The sequence below is a fragment of the Podarcis bocagei genome, assembly GCF_964188305.1.
Source record: "Podarcis bocagei genome assembly, chromosome: 11".
Lineage (NCBI taxonomy): Eukaryota > Metazoa > Chordata > Lepidosauria > Squamata > Lacertidae > Podarcis > Podarcis bocagei.
In genome coordinates, this window is record NC_138136.1 from 2,364,805 (window position 1) to 2,380,473 (window position 15,669).

Consider the following 15,669-nt stretch of genomic DNA (forward strand, 5'->3'; position numbering starts at 1 on the left):
CAGTATGATAGTCATTTCTTGGAGATCTGTTAATATCCACAAATATAACAATACAAGTTACGTTTTAGGGACATATGTTTTTCCCCTCACGCCAAATATCTTTTCAAACGCTATATTCTAAAAAACAATTTCAAAAATGGACCAATTATGTGCAACATTATTTTATATAGTGCTGCGATAGAAAATGCCTTAGATAGGAAGAAATATTGAGAAAAATAAAGTGTTAGTTTTTCCTCACACTGTTTACCCAGGATATCCTTTCAATGTGTTAGTACACCTCCCCAAAACTATCAGAACAAAAGATGAGGGGAAGTAGGGATGGAGATGTTTCTTTACAACAGAAAGCTTATGCCTATGAGGGGAGCAGAATCCTGTCCATCTCCTCCTGAAGGCCCAGATCTGATACCAGAAAAATGTCTTGGTGGCCAAGCACAACCAAGAAGAGTGAGGAGTGTGCAGCTCCCCCCTTCAGCCACATGACGACATCAAGACCCCACCTTTCCCCCCAAAGGAGCACAGTGTAAAGCCTATGGGTCTCTCTCTCCTTCACTGAAATCCCACAGCCGCCCTGTGAGGCAGGCTAGGCCAAGAGGCAGTGACTAGCACCCAGGGCCACCCAGCGAGCTTCATCCCTGAGTCCCCCAGGTCCTAGTCCAACACTTTACACCTTTTTATATTCACACACAAAACTGTGTGTGTGTGATCGTAACTTTATAATAAATAAAATATAAAACATTGTAATTATAAAAGTATTTTATTAAAATTGCGTATTCTAGACTTATATTACTATACCATTCTAAAATTTAGGCTATACACACACACTCCTTTTTCCTTGTAAATGGAAAAAACATAGGAATAAGTCAACACAGCTCCTTCATCTTGTCCGTTTGGCCCTAAGCTATGTTGAAGCTGGGATGTCACTTTACATACCTCCATCCTGTATCACTATAGAGTGCACTGTAGCATCCACACTGAGGCGAAACAAATCTCCCTGTCTGAGTACAACTCTGTTTTCTCGATCATGTCCAGGATTCCAGTTCTTAAGGCGAGGATTTTGATCTGGACAATTTTCTGCAATAGAAGCAAGAAACACTTATAACTGAAGTATCAAGGCAGCCAACTCACGCTTCAAGCATTTTTATCCAACTCTGTTGGTATCAGATTTGAATAAAGACACAGTAAAAAGCTCCCCATTCTACCCATGAGAATAAGAAAAATCCTCTGAATCCGAATGAAGTTCAAGTAAAGTGATCTGCACTTTCACATTAGCCAATCAATACTCAGCAGTCTTTCTTACCTTTTCATTTTATAGCCCCTGAAAAGGAGCATGCCCTCTTTGAGTTTCAGAGGGCAATGCAAAATGCCTGGGGTTTTTGTTCAGTTCTTCTCTCTGTTCAGCTGTTCCCATAATTCATTTGGGTATACATTTCACATTAGGAAATACCATTGCTCTTCAGCTTATGAGTTTTGGCCCACCTTAAGACCATTTTTATATGTGTCCCAGTGTTTACAGGGCATCTTCATCCAATTGCCATTTTTTACTGTTTAAGATACCCATTTTCTGTTTGTTTTAATCACAGCCTGCAATGGCCTCCTTTTCAGCCCTTCTGTGAAAAAAGGGAGCCATTAGCTCCATTCTGCCCCCATGTACTGCAATGAGTCATGTACAATATCAACAAGTTACTGACTCATTCAGCCAAACTACTCATTTCCCTTCTCTCTATTCTTCCTTACCAGTGATTCAACATTTCCTGATACAATACTTTACTTGGATGCAATAAAATTGTGAAAATTACACTCATGTTGCTCCTGTTTCCTTTTAGAGAAAGCTTTACAGTACGTTTCACTTGACTATTAGGAGTTGCTTCCTGCTATTAAACTTATTTGGCTCATGCTGATGAAACATAATTACTTTGGATTCCCTCTCTTGCTTAGTGCTTTCCCCCTTAATTACAATAGATTTCTTATTATTCTTTAGCTTCTTGTTACTTTGGCCACTTGCTCACTTGCACGTGCATGTGGAGTTCCCCTGCCAAAAAACCCAAACCCTTCTGAATGCAGTTTGAAATGAAAAAAAATGACTGTGCTTTTTATTTAAAATATGCAACACCCCCCTTTTCACTATAGAGATTCCCAGGAGCAGCTTAAATTGCAAAATAAATGTTTTAACAAAACAACCACACAATTTTAGACATGAGGATGAGTCATTTGTGACAAACCAATTGCTGTAAACTTAATACAATCTTAGGTGGACATTTGGTCCAGTTCTGGAAGGCCCGTCTTTTTTCCAATCCTCTCATCTTCAACCTTTTCAGACCAAGGACCCACTTTTAACCAAACATGCTTTGGGAACTTCATTCCTCAATCTTTCACCCTATACTTGCATGGCGGTCGTATTCTGTTACGACTAACCTCTGATAGGACCATGACCCGCCAGTCAAAGACCATGGATAAATCAACCTGTAGTACTACTGGTTCTCAGCAATACTGCAGTGTGATCTTGCATTTGTGATCCCTCCCCTTTTGCCCTTTCCCGGTTATCTGAGATTCGGAATTTCTCCCCATCACTCATCTTAAGCACACTTCTTCAAACCATCTGTGCCAATTATCAATGCAAATGCTAATGATGGTTAAAACTATATTAATGAATTTTAGTAATTAGACAATTCTTGTTGACTATTTCAGTTATCAGAAACACTTGATAAATGTTATTTGACACTGTAGTAATTTTTATGAGAGACTTAGTTTTAAATGCACTGTCTAAACTCCATCTCTTCCCTCAAGGTTTTTGCAGGAGTTTGATTTAATATGGCCCCCTACTGAGTGCAGGTTTGCAAGCAATACTGTTATCATTTGCATTTTTATGTGGTTGGGATCTCTGATTGGATCTGTTTTATTTATACATTGTAACCCACTGTGGGATCATTAAATGACCAAGGGAAGGCTAAAAGAAGAAGAAATAATTGGATGTGTTTGAAGAGGAGGGTAGATGCATTTTTTAAACAATTCTAATCCAGTCTCTCCTCTGGAGTCAACTCTATCACGTTAACATAAGAGATACAGCCCAATAACAGTATAGAAATAAACATGGGATTCAAATGGGTTAGAAGCTCTTTCTCCCTTCATTGTAATTGATTTACATTCTAGGAGTGAATCTCAGAACTAATAAGGAGAGGAGTTACTTTAATTACCACCAAGCAAGAACTGCAGGGTTAGTCAAATAAGCAGCATGGTTAGAGTGTAGGAGCAGGACCAGGGTTCAAATTCCCACCCAGCCATGAAATTCACTGCATGACTTGGGCCAGTCACGCACTCTGAGCCGAACTACCTCACAGGGTTGTTGTGAGGATAAAATGGGCAAGAGAACTATGTACACCACCTTGGGCTCCTGGGAGGCTGGACTATAAATGCAATAAATAAATAATTGGTTTACGTGAGGAATTTTATGTTCAGATGGAATGATTTCTCCCCCCAACCTCAGGAAGTGTGGGTGGGGCACAGAGGGGTAAGAGGTGGGGCAGGAAGTCTCGCTGTGCAAGCAAAAGTCCTTGTGCAGGGCTTCCGCTGAAGGGGCTCATTATGGGAATCCAACCCTAAATGCATGATGACATCTAGCTGTTGGGCACGTGGGGTGAAGGAATATCAGCTGTGATGACGCTGCACAAGAATACTTGTCACCTGGAGAAACTCTGCTCTGGTTCTTTGCTGTTCCTGCCAGTGTTCTTGACAGACATGCTGCTACTGCAGTGTGTACAATGCAGTCCTGTATTTTGTTCAGAAAACACTGTTCATGTAATGAGACGAGGAAAGACATTTACCGTATTTTTCGCTCTATAGGACACACCCAACCATAGGACACACCTTGTTTTAGAGGGGGAGAACAAGAAAAAAAAATTCTCCCTCTCTGCCCAGCGCCCCTTCAGCAAAGCGGCAGGAGGCGCTGCGCAGAGGGGGGAGAATTTTTCCCCTCTTGTTCTCCCCCTCTAAAACAATGTGCCATTCAAGGTGCATTCAGTCGCCTTCAGGTGGCTACCTTGGAAGCCTGGAGAGCGACAGGGGTCGGTGCGCACCAACCCCTCTCGCTCTCTAGGCTTCAGTGAAGGCAACCCGAAGCCTCCGGAGCGCGGCGGGAGTTCATTTCGACCTGCTCTTTGGGGCTGGCGGGGGGAAGCCTACCAACAGCCCCAAAAAGCAGGTTGGGTAGTAGCGGAAAGGCGCGCGGCCTTCCCGCTGCTCCGCGAGCTTCTTGGGGCTGCCGGGGAAGCCCAGGTCCCCCCCCCCAGCCCCAAAGAGCAAAGAGCCATAGCTGCATGCGGCTATGGCAATACCCCCACCTCCCGCAAAAGCTCCTGCGGGCTTTTCTACAAGGAGGGAGAAGGGACTGACTGGCCGCGTCAGTCCCTTCTCCCTCCTGAGGAAAAGCCCGCAAGAGCCGCACGGAGTTTGTGTGCGGCTTTGGGGGGGCTTTTCCTGCCTGCCCCCCCCCTGCATTCGCTCCATAAGACACACACACATTTCCCCTTACTTTCTAGGAGGGAAAAAGTGTGTCTTATGGAGCGAAAAATACGGTACACACTTTTCTGGAAAATGCCACCTTGAGCGGGACTATATGGATGCTGACAAATAGTTCTCTACTGCTACGTTATGTAACTTTGCTGTGGAAGCACAGAACGTGAGAACAGATGAAGCCAATGGGCCTTTATCACAGTCACTAGTGTCAACAATAGAGAAAGGTCCCTTTCTTTTGCTTTTTCAACAGAGGAATAATTATGTGTGTTTTAAATTATACAATTATAAATTATACAAAAACTAGTTTTAAAAACTATCAATCTTCTTCCAAAACAGCAGTACAAATATTTGGATTTTTCTATTGGCACTTAGTAGTGGTACTAAGTAGTGGAAATGGAAACTCACCATCAGGAGCATATTTTGATGCTATCCCCAAAATAATGCCAAGTGCAATAAAAAATGAAAAGCTAGACATAGCAAAGCAGATGAGTGTGTTTTTGTGTCTTTTCTTTCTGCTCGCTTCCGCTTGACTGCGCTGCTCATCTGCTGAGGAGGCTACTGTTGCACGAGCTTCCTGTCTTCCAGAGGTAAATTTGGCTGAAGCTTGGTTCTTTGGAGGAGGAGGAGGACGAAATGGGACAATTCTTCCAGGGAAATAGCCAGAAGATTTATGGCTGCTTCCATTCTGAGGCTGAAGGAAGGCAGGAGTCCTCCCTCTGGGATCAGCGGCTTGCATGTTATGCAATCACTAGATTAAAAACAAAAGGGGGGAAAAAGATTAATGTTGAAGTGTGAGAGGAGTCGCTTTAGTTATGCCCTGAAATTATTTATGTGGGAGTATGTATTCCACCAGGGACGCGGGTGGAGCTGTGGTCTAAATCACTGAGCCTCTTGGGCTTGCCAATCAGAAGGTCGGCGGTTTGAATCCCCGCGACAGGGTGAGCTCCCATTGCTCGGTTCCAGCTCCTGCCAACCTAGCAGTTCGAAAGCACGCCCCAAAGTGCAAGTAGATTCATAGGTACCACTCCAGCGGGAAGGTAAACGGCGTTTCTTTGCACTGCTCTGGTTTTGGTGTTCCGTTGAGCCGGAAGCGGCTTAATCATGCTGGCCACGTTACCCGGAAAAACTGCAGACAAACGCCGGCTCCCTTGGCCTGTGAAGCGAAATGAGCGCCGCAACCCCAAAGTCGCCTGCGACTGGACTTAATTGTCAGGGGTCCTTTACCTTTTTATGTATTCTACCAGGTTACTCCAAAGCTAATGTAGTGCCAATGGTGCTTCCTAGCCAAGGACACAGCAGAAAGTTAACTTTTTATTATCCAAGATAACAGCTCTGGAAACCTACGCGCATCACTCTATTGGCTAGCCAGATATTCCTAGGTCTGAACTCTATGGCGCTGTTGCAGCAACTGGGGACCAGCCCCCTTCCACCAGTTGATGCACCTTCCCTGACGGGCTGCACTCACTCTGCTCTCTCCTGGTTCTTGGAGACAGTGGTACAGGGGAGGGTGGAGAGGCACCCTCTCCTTCACTTGCCTGGTCTGCCTCTTCCTCCAGCTCTGAAGTTTCCTCTGATTCTGACTCTTGCCTCTTGCCTGGTACAGGTCCCTACAGACCAGTGCCCCCCCCCCCAGTCTGCAGCACCCCTTCACCCAGGGCACGCTTGTCAGCATCTGGCCAGTCCCAAATATTTAGAGGACTTTTTCTGCAAAAAAACAGAGCTCAAAAGCATATGCCAATTTTCATCCAGGTTCTGCCACATTTGCACAAGATCACACACAAAAGATTTGTCTTTATAGCCATTGGAATAACCTTTGAAGGAGTTTGCTTCAAAATCTATAGCACTGTTAAAAACCATTACTCCATTTCATGCCATGCTAACAGGACTATCATAAACTGCAATCGCAAGTAAACTATTAGGATAATAAAACTGAATTAGTTTTAGCAGCTGACCTCCTTCCTCCTGCCGAAAAAAATTATACAATTTTCTGGTTTTTCAGGATATCTCGAATATTCAATGAATAGATTCAAGGAAAGTAAACACACTGTCCGCAACATCTCGGCGGTGAAGAAATTCTACACCTTACCTTTCAAGAATTCCACTTTAAGCTAACTCTGGCTGAGCTGCCAACATTAAATAAGAAACAATAGGTGGACTGGTGATGGTATCATCCTCAGGGCATTAAAATACAGCAAGATATAGGCTGGAGCTTCTGATGTGCCAATCAAGTCCAATATATATTAAGAAAACATCTTTATTAGGCTAACCAAGATGCCAGAAAATAGTGTGCAAGCTTTCAAGGTCCCCAGAACTCTTCAGCAGGCTAGATGGTTAAAAGAAAAAGACAAGTGACGGGGAGCAGAGAAATTGGCTGCTGTTCAAACCAAAAGTCCTATACAAATTTCAGATCCCCACCTGTTGGACAAATTTGCCCCAGGAATCTTCCCTAAAGGGAGTCAATTGCTCTGTGAGAAGAAGGAGTCGGACACTGAGATCAGGCAAAACCAAAGGTTGCTTATTCCTGAGACAGCGCTGCGCGAGCAACTCCCCAACCTCATGCTGCAAAGAGGGCACATCAAAGGTACTTTATACGCTAAAGCCCGTCCAAATTTCCCTCCTACAATCTCCTATTGTTTAGGAAATTGCAGTTTACCAACTTCCTGGTCCACCTATTTCATGTTTTCCCCTTGATATGTACCTCCACCGTTACATACCCCCCTTCTTCATGCTGATTAGCTTTAGCTCCACCAGGGGCGGCTTGACTAATATTCACAGCCCTTTTAAGCAAGTGCAATAGCTTTCTAACTGTTTTCCTCCTTTTTCCCTTGTGGTTTTGAATCACCCACAAACCGTCCTAATACCTTATAAGGCATTACCTTTTGGCTACTCTCAGTGATTTCTTAATGTTTTATCACAAGTTTCCTCTTTCTTTGCCATGCAAGCAGTTACAGCAAGGCATGGTCATTCCTGCTAAGCTTTTCTGACCTCTTTATCCCACACCACCACATGTTGAAAATCTGCTATTTGAAATACCTCCTCCCAAGCACTGACCTGCCCCAACAGTGGTTTAAAAATGAGCTAGAGAGAGATCATGTGCCACCTACCATCTGGATTTTTAAGACAGCTATTTAAAACTGTCACATAATAAAAGATGAACAGCTCTCTCAAATGTTATGCCAGTCTTCCACTTTCAGTTCCACTTGCAGATCTGTTTCCCAATTGTACACACAGGCTAATGTGATAATTTATTTCCTCTATTACCAGGATATGGTCCATATAAAAACGTGGAGAGCCCTGCTGGATCAGATCCAAAGTCCACCTAGTGCAGCATCTCCTGTTTCAGAGAAGACCAGCATCTGCCCCCCACTCAACTATGGGTTGAGGCCCCTGGAAGCTTGCAAATAAGAGAACATGGCCTTGTTTCCTGCTCCCTCCAACCAGGGGTAAACCACCCTCCTAAGTATTAGCAGGTTTTAAATATTCCCTGTAACTGCGGATAATCACTGTGGGTCTCTCATTTCCTTAGATGGAATCTTGATGCCTTTAACTTGAATAAGCAAGATTAACCCTAAACCCAGATACCTTTCTATGAAGCTCTAATTCCTGTAAAAAAAGAAAGTACAGAGTATGCCAACTGATGCCCGGTGTGCTCAACTATAGACGGCATGCTCAGAAGGACTGAAACGGGCCAACAATAAAAACAAATGAAATATAGCAGCTAATCTCAAATCTTATGCAGAAACATAGCAAGAACTCTTTCTTTGTAATGTCAAAGCTGCAGAGTCCAATTCATCACTGCGATAAGATCATTGTGCCCAATGCTTTCAGAGGAGACAATGCCCTGCCAGACAGGATCAAAACATTAAAAGGAGTACAGGGTAGACAAGTCCTTCATGTTTCTTGCACCTGTTCCCTGTGTCACCAAGGCTTCAGTCAAAATGGTCGGCCCAGTATAAAAACCAAGGAGTTGGACATGGTGTGTTTAACCCATTTCCTTTGTTCTAAACAAGAAACAAAGCAGACACAAATCACAGGACAGTCAAGTAAATTCTCTGAACAGCCCAGGCCTCAGCACACACATTTCCAAATGTGGCAAATGCTCATAACAGTAAGAACCTATAATACAAATTATGTCCTGGGGCCATTTTCTGAGAGTCCTCTTTCAGCACAAGTGTATGTGCTGTTCTGGAGCCTGACAAAAAACAGTATAAATTTCAGCCAAATCCCCACCCATACCCCCTAATTTGAAGCAGTAACAAAAGAATTTTTATGCCAGATTACTTATTTGTAGAGTACATATTCTCTCTTCCTTCAGCTATTCTAATTTTGAAACTTCAGAATATAAAGTATTCAGTATTTCCTTCCTCTTTCAAATGAATGCAGAATCAGAAACATTTATAAAACTGTAAAGTCACAGGGAGGTGATCACTGAGCAGGAGATTAAAATATCTGCAGGACTCCTTTCCATGGAGGCACAGGTAACAACAACAGCCAAGGCGACATTTTTCCACCTTCGCTGTATCAAGCAGTTGGACCTTTCCCGCCCCGACCTGGCCACACTCACCTCCAGGCTACCGTAATTCGCTCTACGCGGGGCTGCCCTTGAAGCTGTCCCAGAAACTCCAGCGGGTGCAGAATGCTGCAGTGAAGCTCCTCACGGGGTCTCTGCCATGGGAACAGTGCTTTTCCAGCTGCACTGGCTCCCGGTGGAGTACAGGGTCAGACCTTTAAAGCCCTTCACGGCCTAGGACCCTCGTACCTACGGGACCGCCTCTCCCGGTATGCCCCACGGAGGACCTTAAGGTCCATATATAGCAACACCCTAGAGGTCCCGGGCCCTAAGGAAGTTAGATTAGCCTCAATCAGAGCCAGGGCCTTTTCAACACTGGCTCCAGCCTGGTGGAACACTCTGTCTCATGAGACCAGGGCCCTGCGGGATCTGATTTCTTTCTGCAGGGCCTGTAAGCAGTGGCGTAGCGTGGGGGTGCCAGGGGGGCCGGCCGCACCGGGCGCAACATGGGCGGGGGGCGCGCTCGCACTAGCAGCTCTCTGCCCCTACTAAAATCCACGGGTTAGGGAGCCCGCGCTCGCTCGGCTTGGCGAGGAGGTCGCGGAAGGGGGAGAGCGAAGCCTTCTGCCGCGGGCAAAAAAAGGAGAGGAAGCCGGGCGGGGGGGCGGGCGGGCTGGCTGGCTGGCTGGCGGGGGTCTGGCTGCGCCTGCTGCTGCCATTGCCGCTGCTGCCGGGCTTTGACAGCTTGGCGAAGCGGAGGGAGAGGAGCTTTATGGTAATTGCGGCTCTCTCTCCACTGGCCGCCTGGGTAGTGAGCCGAGCCGAGCAGGGAGTCTGGCGAGGGGACTGGAAGAGACTTTTCCACCTCGCCTGGTCAAAAAGGAGAGCGGAGTCTCCTCAGGGCGCCCTCAGGCAGGGCAGGGCAAGGCAAGCAGAGCGAGGAGGAGAGAGAGGGGAAGGGGGGGGAGCAGCCAGGAAACGCTGCGGTGTGGAGGAGGAATCAATTAAGGAGAGAAAGCGAAAAGCCTTGGAGAAAGGGAAAAAAGGAAAGGAAAGAGGCAGCTCCAGGAGAGCGCGGGGGAAAGAGAAGCCTCGCTGCTGCTGCTTGGGAGAGTAAATTATTGTACTTGCCTTGCCCCGGGTTAGGGGGCGCAAATTAATTGCCTTGCCCCGGGTTAGGGGGCGCAAATTACTTGCCTTGCCCCGGGTGCTGATAACCCACGCTATGCCGCTGCCTGTAAGACAGAGTTGTTCCATCTGGCCTTTGGCTTAGAATCAGTTTGATTCCTTCCCCCACTTTCTTTTTCTTTTCTCCTCCTGTGAAGAGGCTGCATCCTAATGTTTTAATGTTGTGTCTTAATCTTTTAAATTTTCTTTTAATCAACTTGTTTTTATTATTGGTTGTTAGCCGTCCTGAGCCCGGTCTTGGCTGGGGAAGGTGGGGTATAAATAAAATTATTATTATATCATCATCATCATCATCATCATCATCTAGTTCAAGCCTCTGTAATGCAGGAATCACAACTAAAGCATCCCTGAAAGATGGCCATCCAGCCTTTGCTCTCCAATGAAGAAGAGTCTACCACCTTCTGAGCTCATGCATAGATTTGCTCTGTGACTTTGTTTTAAGTGGTCCTCTGGTGCAGGTCAGCATGAAATGAAGGCCCTCAGAAATTAAAGGCCATTGCTATAGACTTTTTCTGCCAAGCACCTTCGTTGGCCTTTAAGTTACCCACTCCCCAAGGGGAAGCAAAATACAGACACCTGCACTCCTTAAGTACAGTATGTGACATTTGTATCACTGTAGATAAAGTACCCTATTTTAAGTACCCTAAAATAGGGCTGGGGAACAGACTACTTGGCTGCAATCCTACATTTACAGTGGTACCTCGCAAGACGAATGACTCGCAAGACAAAAAACTCGCTAGACGAAAGGTTTTTCCGTTTTCGATTTGCCTCGCAAGACGAATTTCCCTATGGGCTTGTTTCGCAAGACGAAAACGTCTCGCGACTTTGTTTCCTTTGTCTAAAAACAAAGACATGTTTTGTTTATAAAGTTAATTTATTTTCCCTTCAATTTTTGAACTGCTCTTTACAGTATGTGTGACTTTAAAGAGCAGTTAATAAACTGTTGTTGTACCAAATTTGGCTTTGTTTGGACTTTTTTTGACCATAGGAACGCATTAATTGATTTTCAATGCATTCCTATGGGATTTCGTGATTCGCAAGATGAAAAATTCGCTAGACGACAAAACTTGCGGAACGAATTAATTTCGTCTTGCGGGGCACCACTGTACCTGGGAGTAAACAGAGGTGCATACGGTTGGGTTTTTAGAATAGATGTCTTTATCTATCTGCCATCTAGCTGTACTTACAATTACGTTTTCATGTCAATCAATACACTGTGATATTTATATACCAGTATAAGTTCTAAGTCAGCAGCCAGGCACAGAGCTCAGTGTCCTTGTGCAGTTGCTTTGACAGCTGATTCATTTCTGGCCAAGAAGTTACTACATCCTTATCACCTCAAAACAACTTCCAATGAGACTTTAGAATATAAAAACCACAATTAAAAAAAGAAAGAAAGTAATGCCGTAAACATACGAATCAGTAGCAAGAAAACAGCAACAGCTGAATTAAGAGGCCTGGGCAAATAATATTTTTTTAAGCTGGCACCGAACGCTCAAAAACAACATGAAGTAGACATATAGAGAAGGGCATTCCAGAGACTGGGAGCCAACAGGATATATTTTTCTGCCAATTAACATTAACCTCAATTAAGAGAGTAGGTTTTTTTAAAAAAACATTTTTCATTCAAAGTGGTACAGTTAGTGTCATTTCCCCATCCTTTCGCAGGCGGTGGGGGACGGGGAGGGAATAAGTACATGGCAATATTTTTCTTCTGGTATTATACTGTTGTTTTGTTTAAATCTTTAATATTAATTGTGATATTTTTAATTCTTTCCTGGGACCTTTGGATGAATGGCAGACTTAAAATACCCCAGATAAATAAATGACATTTCACTTGTAACAAAGAACATCAGAGATGGAGAAGCCGGGGGGGTGTGTGTTAGGGTAGCATCAAGAGGGAGAGAGAGAGTTTGGGGAGTGATGCTACTCTGTGGGCACAAAGATGCAACCTAATGGAATATTTTGATTTTCCATATCAAGTTCTTTTCAAAACAAGGAATCTCATACTACAAGGTCCATGGCACATTTGATGGGTTATTTGATGTACCACTGGACACAACTTCAGTATTAAGAAAAACATTCTTTTAAACCTTGAAATGGCTTGAATGCAATGCTAAGCCAAACCAAACCAAAGCTAAGTAGGAATTAACCCGTGTGCTGGTGCAGTTAGATCTTCACGGCTGCTCCTCTCCTCCCCTCCTTCGGCTGCACTACTGGGAGCAGGGGAGGAGGGAAGTGGCCAAGATTTTCTAACTGTGCACCAGCACACGGGTTAATTCCTACTTAGCCATGATTGTGAATGAGGCCAAGTTGTAGCTCTTCTCTATTGTTTTGAAAAAGCTATACAGGAGGAAAGCTTGCTGTGGTCCACCCATCCCTAGAAACAACAATCTATTTCAGCTCTGCCACGATTATTCACATTGAGAGCTTTTCCTGAGAAAAAGCACTACGTTTAGAGATATCAGAGATATCCACTGCCCCGACTGGCACACACCATAAAGGTTATCTACAATATGATAGGAAATGTCTTTTGCATTGCATGCTTTCATATGGCTTCATGAAAGTCTAAATGCATGCGATGTGGCTCAAATAACGTGAACCATACAACACCAACTAAGTTTTATTCTGTACTGTTAGCAGATGAGGACATGATCAACATACTTGCTGACAATGTAATTCTTCATACTTGATCAAACAGTATGATCAAAACAAGATGAAAGCTAGTAACTTACATCTGATGAAGGGAATGCAGATTAAGTGCAAGCAAGTTACTTTTATCTGGGGGTACCAGAGAACGTGGGGTGAAGAATGGGCTCCAGCAACAAAATCAGTACTTTTGGCAGCATCTCAGACAATTCATGAAATGAGCAGCAAGCAATGGCCATAAATAGGGACACTGCCCAACATGCAAGAATTTTCATATATGTATGAGAAGCCAAGAATCCTTGCACACTTGCGTTCAAGTGTAAGTGACTGCTGGCTTATTCCATCCAGCTCTCACCTTTGGAGGGAGTTTTCAGTTTGACTGCCAAGTCTCAAGCAAAAGTAGGTGTGTGCATAGGTAGGATAACTGGAGAGATGGGAGAAGTCTCTTCCTTACTGTAGTGACTGGTTTTTGTTTCTGCATCACCACTTCCAACAAAGGAAGAACTGTAGCTGAGCAGATCCCAGATTCAAACTCCAGCATCTCTGGGTAAAGGCTGGGAAACCATGGATAGTTGCTGCCAGTCAGAGAAGACAATACTGAACTAGGCTGATCCATGTAGCTGTGATTCCTGCACTGTTGGAGCTGGACTAGCTGCCCCTTCCCACTCAGTGCAAGTCAACTTCCTATGGGCTTCCTATGGGCAACATAGTATAGGATGCCAGGTTCCGTCCCTCTCAGTTTAACAAGTCAACTTGTAAATTGCTTCCTTCTTGCAGTGCCAAGAGGGCTGGGAAAGGTCAGGAACCTAGGAACCCATCTTGTACAGATATGGACAGAAAGTCTAACTGGCCCAGCATTTTCTACACTAACTGGCAGCAGATATCAGACCAGTGATTCGTACAGCCATTAAACCTTGGATCTTTTACATACAACACATATGCTCTACTACCAAACTTCTACAGTCCCTCCCCCAAGAGAGCAGATCAGATTCAGATTCAGAGTGAAGTATGGAAGATTTGGGGGGGGGGAGTGTCCCTGCTGTTTGAGATGAGAAACTGCTGAGGAATGTGGGAACTGTTGATACAGGGAATTTGCAGGAGGGGGGGTTGCATTCTGGGTCATTGTGCACGATGGCAGAGCAGGTATAAAAATAAATGCACATTAGCGTGCCCTGCCCCCTTTTCCTGCCACTTCTGGGTTTGTGGCACTGTGCATGTGCATGGTCGCAAGTGCTTTAAACACACAGAAAATGGTCATTGCCTGTACTTTCAGATGGGATTCAACCTCATTAAAAGTCGTGCTGTGCCATTACAGTTGATTAGGACGTGTTGCTCAATAATCCAATTCCACTCTTTTTGTTAGCAATGAGGAAAGTGATGAGGGAGATGACAGAAAAGTGTGGGGTGCAATGCCATCTAACCCCTCTGCACAGGAATCAAATGCTCACCCAATGGCTCACACCCTCCGACCTCCAGGAAGAAGATGCTCCTTCCGCGGGCGGGGGCGGGGGGGCTTAGAGAACCAGGCCGCCCCCTTTGCCTTCCCTCCTCCTTTCCATATGGATTCCTAGAAGATGAATGCCCGGCTCTTGCCCAACTGATCTGAAGGAGTTCTGAGCAGGAGAAAGCAGCCAAGCCGAGGGAGAAGTCCCGGCGAAGTCTGGCTGCCGCCGAGCGGGGAGGCCGGGGCGGCGAGGAAGGGGGCGCGAGCAGCCCGGGAGGGAGGCGGCCGAGGCGGGGCTGGAGGGGCGGCGAGCGCGGAGGCCGGGCCAGGAAGGGGGCCTGGAGCCCGGCGCGGGGGGGGGGCGGCACTCACCGAGGCCTCGAGCGCGGAAGAGGCGGCGAAGGAGGCGCGCTCAGGGCGGCGGGGGCTGAGGCATGGCGGGCTCCCTCCTCACGCAGCGACGCCGCCGGCTCCCCCGCCGCAGCCGCCTCGCCTCGCCGCCCGGGCCCCGCCCCGCCCTCCGGGAGGAGCCTCCTCGCTTGGCGTCCTCCCAGCGCCCCGAGGCGGAGCCCGCCGAGGGCCGCCCGGGGAACAGAGCAGGCCGGCGCGCTGGGCGCCTTGGTCTCCGCCAAGCCCCCGCCGTTTCCCCCGAGGCGGCGCTGCCCTCAGGATCCCCTGCGCAGCCCGGCGAGGCGCTGGGGCGGCTCCGGAAGGGGAAGAGCGCAGCGCCAAGCCAGAAGGAGCGCGCTTCCCTTCCCGGCGCGGACGGCGGCAGCGCTGCTCCTTCGGCCCCGAGGGCTTGGCGCCGCCGCCGGGGGCCAGAGAGAGAAGCGGCCTCCAGACCACGCGACCCAGTTCCCCGCGGGGGCTGCCCGGATTCCTGTGCTGCGCGCCAGGCCGGACTTCCCTTGGGACTTGGCCCTGCCCCAAACCCCCTTCAGAACAGCTCCACACATGCAGGGACTTGGGTTAGTGACATGGCAAACTTTTTGCTAGGGAAAAGGCTGCAACCACAAGAGCAGAAACCGCCACAGAAAGGTGCCAGGGATCAGCAGCAGCAGCAGCAGCCTGGTAACCCGAGGGAAGTGCATTGCCGTGGGGAAGCAGGAGCAGCCCGGCTCGGTTGGGAAAAGGGCCCTCTGGCCCAGCCCCCTTTTTCCCCAGCCAGATGCCCAAGTGAAGCCTGAAAGCCAGATGTGGGGCTGAGTCCCACCACGCTGCCAAGCTTCCCTTTTGGATGTTCTGCCGGCAAGAATGACCTGGGGTTCCGAAGGTGCAGGGAAGACATCAGGCTGGAACCCAAACAGAGCGACTCCCTAGGCACACAGCCAAGCAAGGGATTCCTCGTGAAAAACGCCTCAGCACTAAT

At 46.7% G+C, this 15,669-nt stretch overlaps 1 protein-coding gene across 4 annotated transcripts in view; it reads right to left on the reverse strand.

Moving 5' to 3' along the window:
• CEMIP2 (cell migration inducing hyaluronidase 2) overlaps window positions 1-15,669 on the reverse strand; it is a 64,772-nt gene that overhangs the window by 43,981 nt on the left and 5,122 nt on the right. For 3 of the 4 annotated variants that reach the window (XM_081213548.1, XM_081213546.1, XM_081213547.1), the window contains exons 2-3: window positions 4,915-5,257; window positions 931-1,071 (exon numbers count right to left, since the gene is read on the reverse strand). In XM_081213548.1, coding sequence (XP_081069674.1) covers window positions 931-1,071; window positions 4,915-5,245 — 472 coding nt within the window. In that variant the 5' untranslated portion in view covers window positions 5,246-5,257. Of the gene's footprint in view, window positions 1-930; window positions 1,072-4,914; window positions 5,258-14,672; window positions 14,696-15,669 lie in introns of those variants that run through there. The other variant, XM_081213549.1, reaches the window with a different exon arrangement.